The sequence below is a fragment of the Spinacia oleracea genome, chromosome 3 (assembly GCF_020520425.1).
Source record: "Spinacia oleracea cultivar Varoflay chromosome 3, BTI_SOV_V1, whole genome shotgun sequence".
NCBI lineage: Eukaryota > Viridiplantae > Streptophyta > Magnoliopsida > Caryophyllales > Amaranthaceae > Spinacia > Spinacia oleracea.
In genome coordinates, this window is record NC_079489.1 from 120930751 (window position 1) to 120945724 (window position 14974).

General features: G+C 35.6%; 2 protein-coding genes across 2 annotated transcripts; one reads left to right on the forward strand and one right to left on the reverse strand.

The window, feature by feature from the left end:
- Nucleotides 1-419: 419 nt before the first annotated feature.
- Nucleotides 420-4002, forward strand: LOC110796659 (probable mannitol dehydrogenase). The gene is made up of 5 exons (XM_022001738.2): nt 420-732; nt 1592-1705; nt 2202-2715; nt 3258-3411; nt 3614-4002. Exons 1-5 carry the CDS (start codon nt 632-634, stop codon nt 3820-3822), a joined length of 1092 nt encoding a protein of 363 aa, XP_021857430.1. The 5' UTR covers nt 420-631; the 3' UTR covers nt 3823-4002.
- A 4698-nt stretch (nt 4003-8700) lies between these two features.
- Nucleotides 8701-10376, reverse strand: LOC110796660 (sorbitol dehydrogenase-like). The gene is made up of 4 exons (XM_022001739.2): nt 10214-10376; nt 9812-10116; nt 9188-9666; nt 8701-9093 (listed from the first exon to the last, which is right to left on the reverse strand). The coding sequence occupies exons 1-4, from the start codon at nt 10314-10316 to the stop codon at nt 8901-8903; spliced, it is 1080 nt and encodes a 359-aa protein (XP_021857431.1). The 5' UTR covers nt 10317-10376; the 3' UTR covers nt 8701-8900.
- Nucleotides 10377-14974: the final 4598 nt, after the last annotated feature.

The following is a 14974-nucleotide window of genomic DNA, read 5'->3' on the forward strand; positions in this document are numbered from 1 at the left end:
TATTTAATTTAATAGGTAGTAGTTGATAGTGGGGTATTATTTTAATGTAGTTAGTGGGAGGTGGGTTAAGAGGTGGGGTTGGGGGAGAGTAGGAGTTGAATTTTTAATTATTTTTTGTATGGAGTAGGGGGTAGGTGGGTTAATAGGGGTGGAGTGAGAAATAATATAATATTGTTAGAATATTTCCATTATTAGAAACAGGTCAAGTATTAAGGGACGGCCCGATAAGGAAAACAAGTCAAGTATTCCGGGACGGAGGGAGTACAATGTTTTTGTATATGGTAATTTCTCGCAAAAATCAAATTTATAAGTTGGTATTATGCATCCAAGTAGGCAACCAATGCATGGACAAGGGTAGTTGACGACTTAAATGAGGCCTAACCTAATGAATTGTGTTGGTGCTGAGCCACACCCATCACCATTTATCACAAAGCCCACACCATCACCATTTATCACAAACCCCACACCATCACACATTCACACCCCTCACTAACTAACGCTTAACGCTTTGCATTTCCTTCACCCTCTTTAATTACTGCCTATATATGCACACACACATAAAAATAAAAATAAAAATACAGATTCAAGAGGAAAAAATAGAGAGAGATTTAATTTATAAATAAATTGAGGAATGGCAAAATCAGCAGAAGATCAAGAGCACCCACTTAAAGCTTTTGGCTTTGCTGCTACTGATTCGTCTGGTTTACTCTCTCCTTTCCATTTTTCTAGGAGGTAATTAACTTTAACCCTCCTTCTCTCTTTTTATGTCTGGATCTAATAGTACATAATACTACGTAGTCGTTTAAATTACACTATCAACGTGATAATTATTAATTCTGTTTAGACGATAGTTGTCACCTGTCTGATTTAATGTTTAGGATATATTACAATTACTGCACTTTATGAGTGTGAGACATAACATTGTAAATGACATGTAATATTTTATTTTAGGGTGTAGAACATCAATTGTTATCAAGATTACGGAGTTTTAGTGTTGTTATTTTTTGTTTTGTTTTGTACGAGATGTTGATGCTTAAGCACCAAGTTGATTAATGCAACTCAATTGTTTTTGAGCAGTGAAGATTGAAAACAATGATTAATTTTGTTGATAAAATATAAGTGTGTAACCACAAATGTAGTCGCACACAAATTTAGGGTTTTGATTTCCCTCAAATTATGATGATAAACATAACAACAATAAAAAAATCCGGCATTAATTGTTGATATTTCGTACAATATAAATCAAGGTTATTTTGTAACGGAATGACCCTTGATTGTTGCTACATTGAGCATGACGAAAAGCTATGCCTTATTTGTTAGTAGAAAGTTGATACTCTCTTGATACCACTCACATTTGACTTCGATTAAATAAACTATTCCAAATAAAGTTATGTTGCGTAGTCTCAGTGAAGAAAATAATGTTTGAATAAGTTTATCATACTCCGTATTATAGTGATATTAATGGTCAAAGATGATAAAAGGTGACCGTATAATTTCAGAAATCAGTGAATATCAATCAAATGCCTACATGTTCTCTTCTTATTCCTTGCTTTTTGAAAATGGTTATGTATGTATGTATGTCTTGTCACAGGGAAACTGGTCCTGAAGATGTAAATGTTCAAATCCTATTCTGCGGAGTATGCCATTCTGACTTGCACTCTGTGAAGAATGATTGGGGTTTCAGCAGATATCCCATGGTTCCTGGGTAAATTTCTTTTGCCATATTCTTTTTCATTCTAACAACTTTTACAGAGGTACGATTGGTTGTACCTTTCAAGGTACATTCAGGTATAGCATTGGTTGTACCATGCACAGAGTATAACCGGTTGTACATTTAATTGTCATTTTGACCATTTGTGTTAATGAACTTTTCGTACCACATGGTCCGTATCATTATACATTATGAGAAGCTCCAGGAATCTATGAATCAAATTGCTTGTGTCATATTCTTTTCATTCTAACAATTTTAACCGAGGATTGTACCTTCCAAGGTACAATCAGGGCTATTTTTCAACTCATGTGCTCACAAGATACATGTAAATAGCATTGGTTATTTGGTTGTAGTGTTGTACCATGCACAAGGTACATCTGGTTGTACATAGAAAATTGCACTTTTTATCAATGAACTTTTTGTACCACATGGTATATACCATTACATGTTATGAGAAGCTCGAGAAATAACATTTATTCACTTGTTTTAGGCATGAAATTGTGGGCATCGTAACAAAAGTTGGGAATAATGTGAAGAAATTCAAAGTTGGAGAACATGTGGGTGTTGGTGTGATCGTAGGATCCTGTGAGAAATGTGAAAGTTGTGAACAAGACTTGGAAAATTACTGCCCTGAAATGGTATTCACCTATAATGCCAATGACAAAGATGGGAGCAGGACTTATGGTGGTTATTCTGATGTGATTGTTGTTAACCAAAGATTTGTGCTTAACATACCCGACAACCTGCCTCTTGATGCTACTGCACCCCTCTTGTGTGCTGGGATCACAGTATACAGTCCTATGAAATATTATGGAATGGCAGTGAGTGGGAAGCATTTAGGAGTTTGTGGATTAGGCGGACTTGGTCATGTTGCTGTTAAGTTTGGGAAAGCCTTTGGGCTTAAAGTTACCGTGATTAGCTCCTCACCTGATAAAGAGGATGAAGCTCTTAACAGACTTGGCGCGGATGGTTTCCTTGTCAGCAAGGATGCTGCAAAGATGAAGGTAAAATGCTACTCCGTAGTAAATATTTTAACCTGCAATGATTTTGAGCATGTACAATCTGTTGACCTGGTTCTGTCTGTAGTTACTGTTTCACTAATGATATATAGTTATGTACAAGGTTTTTAACTGGTTAGCATTCTATTACTTCCATTCAACAGCTTTGCAGTCTCATGTCTAAAATGTACTATAGAAAAATCTAGTAGTAAGAAAAATCTAGTGTAAAATACTATCTAGAAATGAGGTAGAAAATTATAGGGAAGCAAGATGACCAATATTGTACAACTACAGATAGATAGAAAATTCTAGAGAAAAACATTTTACAGCTATAAATAGATATATATTGTTGTATGGTGTGGCAAAGAAATGAAATACAATATATTATCTCAGCTCACCATTGCTCTCCATATTAACATCATCAAATGCCCACTCAGTCTTCCGCACCAAAATTTCTAACAGAAATTGTATTTTGGTTTAATGATATATAAACCATTGTTGACAGATATACCCTTGATCTAATTGGACTTGAAATTGTTTTATGTTAGGGTGCAATGGGAACTATGGACTTCATTCTTGACACAGTATCTGCAGTTCATTCGTTGCTTCCACTACTTGGATTGCTGAAGTTGAACGGGAAGCTGATTACTGTTGGTCTCCCAAACAAACCTCTGGAACTTCCGGTGTTCCCCTTGGTCTTCGGTAAGTTATTGCCAGTTTCTTGCATATTTGCCTGGATGTAATTGGAAGTATTGTGAATTTGTGATGCTCAAATGCTTAGTTTAGTGAATAGTCCAAATCTTCTATTATTGCTGTCATTTTATTCCCCCACCCTGCAGGAATTGTTTACAGTGGCGATAATATTGCAGTTATAATTTACTGTTTTCCAAACAATCATTTTTAGGTAGAAAACTCGTTGGAGGAAGTGATTTTGGTGGGCTGAAGGAAACTCAGGAGATGCTTGATTTCTGTGGAAAGCATAACATTACTGCAGATATAGAACTCATCAAAATGGACTACATAAACACAGCTATGGAACGCCTTGCTAAGTCGGATGTGCGCTACCGTTTTGTTATCGATGTTGCTAACTCCTTACCCGCTTGCAAAATATAGTAGTCTCACTCAGTTCAACTTTGGCATGGATCAGTTGAAGTAGGCAAGTTGCAAATCTTGATGAACTAGGATTTTCAGTATTAAATAAACTTGGATCTTAAAAGAGGAACTGGAGTGGATTTGACCGCTTTGTAGCTGAATTATTGATGTTCGATATGAATACTGCATTATTATGGTCCCTACTGAATGTCTGAATTGCCTCTTTTAATTCCGATGGAGCCAAAGATTCATTTGTTCTTTTGGCTGTGGGATGTGATGGACTAAATCAAAATGGCTCTTAATACCTCTTCGCTTCCTTTCCATGAAGTAGAAGATGGTCGTCCCGTTGTTGTCCCATTATCGCTTTTGGGTCAATTGGAAACAACCTCTCTGCAATTGCAGGGGTAAGGTTGCGTACGTCCGACCCCCCTTACCCCGCTTCTTGCGGGAGCCTCTTTGAGGCAATGGGGTAATGATAATGAATAATGAAGTGAGTTATTTCATTATCTATAGCTTATGCAATGCAACAATATACCATTGATTGTCATTCATGTGCACCGTTAGGGGTAGAGGTCAACTAGGTTAGTTGATAGAGTATTGGCGGAAACACGTTGCTAATATGAATTGTTCCGACAATAATAATAAACTGTATTGAATTGACTGAATTAAGCTGAACTTAACTAAATGTTCATTAACTGTATTGAATTGAAATGAAAATTAAGCTTTGAAATTGAAATTAAGCCAAAAAAACAGGGCCTTGGTAGGATGATACTCCTAGTCCATCTTAGAAGGGATATGAGTTCTCTAACTCCAGTGTACTTCTCTTCTATGAACACAAACAAAGTGGAGTTTGGAGATTGATGAAAGTTTATGAGAGTAAGAAGAGTCTCTGTGATCTGATTGTTTGGTCCAAAGAGGAGGATGGATATGATTGAAGTACAAATTGTTCTTAATGTAATGTCAATACCACTAACCTACTCCCTCCGTCCCAAAATTATAGTCCTGCTTTCTAAATCAAACGTCCTATAATTATAGTCTTATTTCCTTATTTGAACACAAAAAATTTCTCATGTTACCCTCATTTGGGACCACAAAACAAAAAGAAAATGTACTTTATTCCTTTTAACATTTACTATTTTCTCTTCCCCATTTTCTTTATTCTTTTTTACATGTATTATATTCTACTTTTTCATCATCAATGTACTATATATTTCAATTTCTCACACACTTAATTACACTTTTCTTAAAATCTGTGCTTTTAGTCAAACAGGACTATAATTTTGGGACTGAGGGAATATTAAATAGCAAAGAAGGAATGAACTTATCAAAATGGACTACATAAACATGCCTATCGGGTACAAATTGCTCTAAGTTTGTATGAAATAGGGCGGCGTACAGTGGCGGTGCAAGGAATTTTCTCTTAACATTTCGGTATCTTAAAAAAAAAAAGTAAGCCAAAATTATTTTGTATTGCTTACACCCATAATATTGGATGCAAAGGTACGGCAAGTGTAAATTTACAGTAACGTACAATTAATTATTTTTCTATTCGTAAAGAAATCTAGTTAATGCCTATACAATAAAGAATAAGGTTGATTAGCATAACAAATTAAAGAAAACTATCATGAATAAAATAGCAGAGTGTGGTTGAGGATCGACCCCATGCGCAGTGGGGACTGGGGAGTAAGGAAGGGAATTCAACCACTGAAAAATAATAATTATCTATATGATTTTCCCTATTTTTTTACCACAAATTTTCAGAATTCAATAGGGGTTCAGTTGAACCCACTAAACTCTTACAAAAGATCTTGCGTGCACAAGTTGTATAACAAACTTATTGTGCACTAACATAACTTTAATCCAGTTTTCTCTAACTTTTACTCAGTTTTCTCTAACTTTTATACTATTAAAAAAAGTTAATAGATAAACATTTTAAAGTGTTAAATGATTAATTTTGTACATTCACTACAAGAAATGGTACTATTAACGACGGGAAATCCCGTCGCGAAAGGCCAATAATCATTGATTAACGACGGGATTTCCTGTCGCGAACCCGTCATAAAAGGGGGCCGTCGTTAATAGAAATCCCGTCGTAAATTTGTCGTAAACCCGTCGTAAAAGACATTTGCGACGGTTATTCCCGTCATTGTTTGGTTGTTAGCCCCGTCGCAAAAGGCTTTTGCGACGGGATTTTTGACCCGTAGTAATTAGGTTGTCGTTAAAGATACAAATTCTGTAGTGATTATTAGTGATTTTGAATAAATATTTTTTATTAAAATAAAAAAATTTATTACTAAAAAGTAGATAACTTTTACATATATAATGGTGACTTTTAAGCATTTTACGTCAACTTTAACTTCGGTGTACAATATTTATCGTACACCCCATGTAAATAAGAATTTGTGAAACCCTTATAGACACCGCCTCTAGCGGTGTATCGTGTTTGATCAGTGGTGGACAATTAATTGAAATATAAAGAAAAAAAACAATAAAGAAGATAAGTAAAATTACACAAGAATTACCACAGATTTTGTCGATACGAAGTACTCGTAAGTCCGTATTCCATAATAGGCGACGCGTGAGCTTTTCTTAAGTCGGCAACTTTTGTGTAAGACCACCTTACCGGAAAGACCACTTAGGTTGCTTAACTAATTGGTTCAATTTCTTAACTAATTGGTTACATTGCTTAATTAATTGATTCAATTGTTTAACTAATTAATTCCTTTGCTTAACTAATTGGTTTCAGTGCTTAACTAATTAGTTCAATTGTTTAACTAATTGGTTACATTGCTTAACTTATATGATACCAAGGTGGTCTTTTGTGTAAGACCTCCTTATAGAAAACTTTGTATTCTTAAGTTGTAATGGAGGAAACAAAAGAATTACAACACTACAAGAAATTGTACCATTAACGACAGGAATTTCCGTCGCTAAATGCCAATAATCGTTGATTAATGACGGGATTTCCTATTGCGAACCCATCATAAAAGGGGGCGTTATTAATGGAAAATCTCGTCGTTAACCCGTCGTAAAAGACATTTGCGACGGTTGTTCCCGTCTTTGTTTGGTTGTTCACCCCGTCGCAAAAGGCTTTTGAGACGAAATTTTTGACCCGTCGTTATTAGGTTGTCCTTAAAAATACAAATGTTTTAGTGCAGGAGTATTTACCAAGAACTTAATTGGTTAATCACCCAATGGTTCACCTCATCTAAGATTAGGATACCCTAACAATACCCTGAAAAAAATTCCCGTGGAAATAATCTCTATTATATAAGGGAAGAGCTGAGAGCTTTTTTGATAATCTTACTTTTGGTTCTTTTATGAAATAGACTGAAATACCCTTCATAATTTAGCAATTTAATTTCAGTTACAATTGCCTAAAGAGCGCAATTTAATTTCAATTATAAACGCCTAAAATGCGAGAGTTGTAAAGTGTAAACCCCTAAAATCAAAGGGTACGACAGTCCCACATCGTAAAATTGAGAGAAGAGGCCATCCCAGGTTGTATAAAAGAAAAATGAATCTTCAACCTTTCTCACATAGCCACGCAGTGAGCACAAAGTTGATCGCTTTTGCTGGTGTTGTTGCTGGCGGTGCTATTCTTGCCGGTGCTGCTGCGAACGGTGTTACTGCTGCGGCGGCGTTAGGGATTTGGCTCGATCCAATTTCAAGCTTACCTCTAATACCAAAAGCAACGCCAATAGAAGCGTCATCCATGGAGGAGGGTTCTTCGATTATTAAATACGGATTTCCCAGAAAAGTAGAAAACCAAATTCGCTTAACTAAAAGACCCAATTCAGATTAGTAAGATCTGGGTCAAATGAAGTCGATTGTTGCTTAAAGAATTGACGAAAAGTCAGGTCATAACCTGTGATCATGGTGGTTTCTTCTCTAATTAGAAATGAAGTCGATTGTTCCAGATTATGGTGGTTTCTTCTCTAATACAATTCCATCCAAAATCAAACTCTCTAATAATTAAAAAATAAATCTAAAATAAAATTCATCCAAAATCAAACACTAATCTAAAATAAATTCAATCCAAAATCAAACATTAATCCAATATTAGAGCGCCACGTAGGAAATCTAATGGTTTCAACCAATGTAAAATAAGACTTCAAAATTATTTTTGAAACAATTCCATCCAAAATCAAACTCTCTAATAATTAAAAAATAAATCTAAAATAAAATTCATCCAAAATCAAACACTAATCTAAAATAAAATTCAATCCAAAATCAAACATTAATCCAATATTAGAGCGCCACGTAGGAAATCTAATGGTTTCAGCCAATGTAAAATAAGACTTCAAAATTATTTTTGAATTAAAAATTTAAATGCCACGTAGATAAATAATTAGGTGTCACGTAAATATTTTTATTAATAATTATTTATATTTCTTATATACAATTTCATCCAAAATCAAACACTATAGTAATGAAAAAAAATCTAAAATGAAATTCAATCCAAAAAAAAAAAAAAATCAATTTAATCTAATATATAAAATATAACAGTAGTTTTATTTTAATGTAACAATTTAATAGAAACAGTGCATCGCACGGGCTAAAGTCTAGTCTATAATAAAATTCAAACCAAAATCAAACACTAATCCAGCTCCACGTAGGAAATCTAATGGTTTCGGCCAATGAAAAATAAAATTTCAAAATTATTTTTTATTTAAATTAATTACTAATATTACGCGTATACAATTTCATCCAAAATCAAACACTCTAATAATTAAAAAAAAAATCTAAAATGATATTTAATCCAAAATCAAAAAACTAATCTAATATAATATACGGGCTAAAATCTAGTTAGATAGATAAATACGGAGTATTATAGAAGTAATCAAATTATTAACAACAAAAAGCTTAAAACACAATTAGATAGATAAATACGGAGTATTATAGAAAACAAGCAATCAAATTATTAACAAAAGAAACAAACTTCTATATGTTCCATAATTGTGCAATAAAACCTTTCCTTAAAATATGTATTATTTTTCCTAAAAAAACCTTAAATCCCCCGAATTGTCTGACATAATTTATTTATTTTTATAGAAATTAGAAATAGTCTTCAATCTTGATAATCAAAACAGTTGTGTTTATAGATTGAACATAACTTTGATTGCGTTTCCACCCTTTGCACTGGTCTCAAAAGCTTCAATCACCTCTTCTTCAGAAAATCCGAATCTATGGGTAATCAGAGGCTTGACATCAATCTTTCCGCTACTAATGAACTCCAAGCATTGTTCCCATGTATTCTTGTACCGGAAAACTCCCAATACATCTACCTCCCTGAAATATTATTCAATTCACCAATGAACAAATTAAATCTTATTTATTTTTTCAAAATTAAATATTTTAATTAATTATTGAAAACAAAAGTTACCTAGAGGCAGCTGGTGTTAAGGGAACAGTCATGATAGAATGACCCATCCCAATTAAGCAGACTTTGCCTCCATTACGAGTAGCACCAAAAGCAGTTGATACAGTTTTCTCAAAACCAGCACAATCAAGAGTTACATCAATATCTTTTCCCATTGCTTTCTTAAGTTTCTCAATTTCTGAAGCAACATCATCCTTATTGGTTGAAACTTGTACAACAGCATAAGCACCAAGACTCTTAGCAACAGAAAGACGATGTTCATCTACATCAGCCACTATAATCCTTGGTGCTCCAAAAGCCTTAGCTGACAACAGTGTAACTAGACCAATTGGTCCTGCTCCAATTATCAGAACTGTTGTCTCAGCCCCAACCTCAGCACGACGACAACCGTAGACACCAACGCTTAGTGGTTCACACATTGCTCCTTCTTCCAAACTCATGTTATCAGGTAGTTTGAAGCACAAATTTGCTGGGTGCACAATCTAAATCAAGTAACAAAATAAACCCATTATTAAACCAAACCTTATAAGATAATAACGTTATACTTTCCGTTTCTTTTTCTTTCTGAAAGTTCACGCTTTAGAATACGAGTAACGGTAAATAACTTTCTGAAACGGAGGTATATACCTGATTAGCAAGAGAGCCATGAATAGGTGGAGTTGCAAAGAATTTCATATCAGGGCAAAGATTGTAACTTCCTTCTTTGCAGCGATTGCAACGCCAGCAGCCAATCCCAGGCTCAAGAGCAACTCTATCACCGGCAACAAGATAATCGACTTCACTACCAACTTCTTCAATAATACCAGCACATTCATGCCCAATAACCATTGGTTCTTTCACTTGATAATCACCACAGCTCATTGTCTTCAAGTAGTGAACATCGCTACCACAAATTCCAACAGCCTTCATTCGTACCCTTACATCATTAGGCCCTGTATACACAATGAAACTCCTTTTAGTATCTAATTAATCTAGATAATAAATAATCAAAATTATAAAAGAATATACGTAAAGTCGATATTAACGTACCGAGTGCAGGAAGTTTGTAAGGTTGAATCTTGAGATTGTTGATACCGAGAAGCCATGCGGCCATGTTTTCGGAAGCTTCATTAGAATTTCCACCCTTTCCCATGGTTGATATTTTTGTATAAACTTAACCTATTCAAAACTCTTGAGTTTGTTTTGTTTGTGATGAATGAGAAGAGATGGTGCGTGGTTTATATAGGATTTAGAGATGGGTATTTTGGGTAAACTAAGATACCTAAGTGGATAAAGTTATCTTAAACGAGTTATTATATTGATATTATCCTATATTTGTACTGATATTATCCTCTAGTTTTGACTATTATTATCCTAGATTTCAACCGGTGGATAATGTGAAACGGTTAAATTTTTTAATGCTTGATTTAATCTAATTTAATTGGGGGGTTTGGACTGTTGGAATTTCTTGATTGGAGATTGTGTTGTTGTAGTCAAATTAATTAGGGTTTTGACCAAATTTCCATGTGTGTGTTTTTGTTCAAATGAAAGACCGTGTTTTATACTCTTAGGTTTTTGTATAAGCCATACGGAGTATTAATAAATTCTATCACAATTCACAAAGAATAACTACATTGACCTTCTAATTTATTTATTTTTTACAACTTTTTTTAATTTAGGCAAAGGAAAGAATAATTCTATCATACCTAATCTTCTTACGTATCTTAATAACCATTTCCCAAGTGCAAATCCTTTATCTTGTTATCTTATCTTTATTGATTTCTACTCTGTATCTTATTTCACCTCATTAGTCAATCTCATCGTATTTACTCCCTTTGTTTATTTTATTTTTTAAATATTTTCACTTTTATCGAAATTCGAATATTGAGAAAATGAGAAAAATTTAATATCTTAATAGAAAAATGTGAAAGATTAAATGACCTTTTAAAACACCTAAAAAAGAAAACGTAATGAACAAAAAAACGGAGGGAGTACTTTTTTTTTTTTTTTATACTTTGGACACATTTTCCAAAGCGTAAAGAATTTTCTGAAACGGAGGTAGTAATTAAGTGAAGGAAATAATGCCCTTGGTCCAAGTATGCATTCTATGTTAAGTCTAATAAATGCGGTTCAGTATTAATTAACAAGTTAATAATTCAGTGAGATCAAGTGAGCTGAATGCCTAGCTAGAGGCCGCTTCAGTTCAAGTGGAATTAATGATATTAATCCACAGCTTACTCTTGACTGAACCCGTAGGGTCACACAAATAGTACGTAAACGGATCAAGTATTTAATGGCATTAAATACTCCATCTATGAATATTCGGAACCGACGGATCTTGGTTTCAGTGGGAGCTAAGATCGTCACAGGCAAGAAATGAATACTCCGGAAACGATGATATGGCCGGAAACGGAAATATGGATCGTATCGGAAATATGAATATTATCCAAGTCGTAGATGTTGCCGGAAACGGAAACATGGTACGTATCGGAAAATATTATTGGAAATGGAAATATTACCAGAATCGGAAATATTGCCGGAAACGGAAATATTGTCAGAATCGGAAATATTGCCGGAATCGGAAAATAATTCCGGAAACGGAAATATTAAATATTTGTTCGAAACGGAAATTAATTCCGGAATCGGAAATATTAAATATTGTTCGTATCGGAAATAGATTCCGGAAATGGAAATTTAATCGGAAGCGTATCGTACGAATTAGCATCGGACGAGGCTTGCCGGACGAAGGCCCAGCACGAAGCCGGGGCCATCGCCCAGCAAGCATGCGCGCCACAAGCCCAGCCAAGGCAGCGCCCAGGCCTACCGCAAGGCAGGCCCAGCGCGCGCCAAGGGCCACGGATGCGTGGGCCGTGCTGCGCGGGCTGCTGCTCGCACGCGCATGGGCAGCCCTTGTGGCTGCCGTGTGTGTGTGAGTTTGTGCTCATGCGTGATTCCTGAATCTACAAGAGTCAGTGTATGATTAAATTTCTATTCCTAATTGGATAAATTAATTAAATAGAATTCATGTAGGATTCTAATTTCAATTAATTCGTATCCTACTAGGATTACGATTCCTTTTCCATAACTCTATAAATAAAGGCCTAGGGGTCATAATTTATACACAAGTTTCAAAGTATTCAAAAGTGAGTTTTTTGAGAGAAAATTAAAACACATCTTGCTCAAAAAGTCCGAAATTTTCTAGTACCTTAAGGGCGATTCTAGTTGGTCAATCTTAAGGCGGATCCGGACGTGCTGTGGACTATCTACGGAGGGACGACACTTGGAGTCCTAAAAGACTTGTTCTTGTTCGGTTCGGGCGCAGCTAGGGAGGGCACGCAACAAAGAGTATGCATCTAAATTATGCTATATGATTATGTGTAAATAATATGTTGTCCTGGGTTAATGGTTGTTTCCGCATGATCTATGTAGTGTCATATGTATCATAACCTAACAGTGGTATCACGAGCCCCTTATTATTTTCATAATCTAAATTGCATGAACATGGTTAAATATTACAAATTTGCAAGAATTAAAAGGGGTGATTAATTTTCGTAATTGTTAATTAATTGCAAATTGCGTTTATTTAATTATACGTACGCAGTTTTTCGGCAGTTTCTTTATTACTCATCCGAATTGAGTGATTTTTGTGTCAATTCCGCATGTAAAAGGCATTCTAAAATTTTGACAAAAATAGTATTTTTCTGCCGAACCCAGAATTCTCAAATTCGAAGCCTAACTATGACTTTTCGAAGGTTTTAGTTTTTCGAATGCAAAATTTCGTAAATTTAAGATGTTAAATTAAATATTTGCGATTCTTGTTGATAAATCTTGAATTTTTGATTGACCTACTGCATATGTTTAACAAGTTTGAATTCCTAGTCTTGTTAATTATGCAATCTAATTTGTAATTATGATTAATTTGTTGAAAATTAGAATAATTTAGAATTAATTTGATTTTCATAATTAATTGTAATTTAATTAGAAACCTATGATTAAAAACCACCATAAAAATTGTAAATTTACGATAAATTTTAAATTTTTATGACCTAGACTTGAATCCATATCAATCGGAAATCAATTGGATAATAAATTTTCGATTTTTTCGCCCTAAAATTATGAAATTAATATTATTTATTAATTTGTCATTAATTTTAAATATAAATTTTAAATTTTTATGCGATTCGTTCAAATAACTTGCACGCACGAAGCAATGGACGCTTCGTGTTACCCTTAGATGGTGTTGTATAATGCGGGCATGCGACGACGAGCAAGGGAGCTCGTCGCCCGTGCGGCACGAATGCAATGAGCAAGGGCGTAGTGCACGAGCACAAGGCAGCAGCCCTGCCTTGTGTCGTGTGCCACGAGCAATGAACGAATGGGCATGGGCGAGGGGCGAGCCAAGGCAGTCGCGTGTGGGCAGCAAGCGAGCTGCGCCACAACGCGCGCTGCCTCGCACAAGTGCGCGCAGCCTCGCGCGCAGCGAGCGCAAGCTCGCGTGCCACGAGCGCTGCGCCCAGCACTACTCGCGCGCGCAGCGCGCGATGTCGCTCGCCCAGCGAGCGATGTCGCGCCCCAGCGAGCGATGGCTCGCGCGCACAGCGCGCGATGTCGCTCGCCCAGCGAGCGATGTCGCGCCCCAGCGAGCGATGGCTCGCGCGCACAGCGCGCGATGTCGCCCGCCCAGCGAGCGATGTCGCGCCCCAGCGAGCGATGGCTCGCGCGCACAGCGAGCGAGCCAGCGCGCCCAGCGAGCGATGTCGCGCGCCCAGCGAGCGATCTCGCGCGCGCGCACTGCGAGCGATAGCTCGCGTGCGATGGGGCGCTGTGCGGAGGCCTGCGATAGGACAGCAGCAGCTATGCGACGAGCGCATGGGCTGCGCGCACATGGCCAGCAATGGCTGTGTGCGTACGGCCCATGGGCGTGCAACGCGTAGGGTGTTTGCGTTACGATTAGATCGTTTTGAATGTTTAATTTGAAAATTTCAGTTCACGTAATTTTAATTAATTTTAAAATTAGTAATTTGAATTAATTTCTTGGATTTTAATTTTGAATATTATAATTATAATAAATGGTATTTATTCTAATTATTTTACTAAAATTAAAATGATGAATTAATTTAAATGCGACTGAAATTAAATTAAATTTTTGGATTCAATTATAAATTTATATGAGCTTTAAATTTTAATTAAATTTGTATGTTTCCGGTTAGACTAGAAATACAATTTTATGTTTAAAATTAGTAAAGCATATGAATTTATTGGTTTAAGTGGGAGCGCTTTTTAGTCATAAACTCTTGATTAGGTCTACAAATCCTTAAGGTTAAAACAACTTGATTAGAATTAATAAGGACTGAATAATTGGTAGATTATTGGTGCCCTTGATTAATTGCTGCAAATGTTTACGTGATGCATAATGTGTTTTACTAACCAGCTATGTGGGCCATTCATGATAATGAATGGGTGAATGGTATATATTGTATATGTACTGTTTTGCAGGTTATGAAGTGACTAGTATGGCCCAAATAGGATAGAAAATATGGTCTGCGTACCATTAATTTGAATGTAATTGGTCTAAAGCACCAAAGTTATTTTTCAATTCAAATATGGTCTGCGTACCATCAAATAGTTGTAATTAGTTATAGCTTATCCTATTTGAAGAAAATGGTGCCTCCCACGGAGATTTTCAAGACAGACTTTGAAGTCAAAGCTTCAAGATGAAGTCGGGCCATACTAGATCACAAATATCTTATGCATGTTTTAAGTTATTTATTGTTTAAATATGTCTTAAAATGCATGAGATCATAAGCTTGA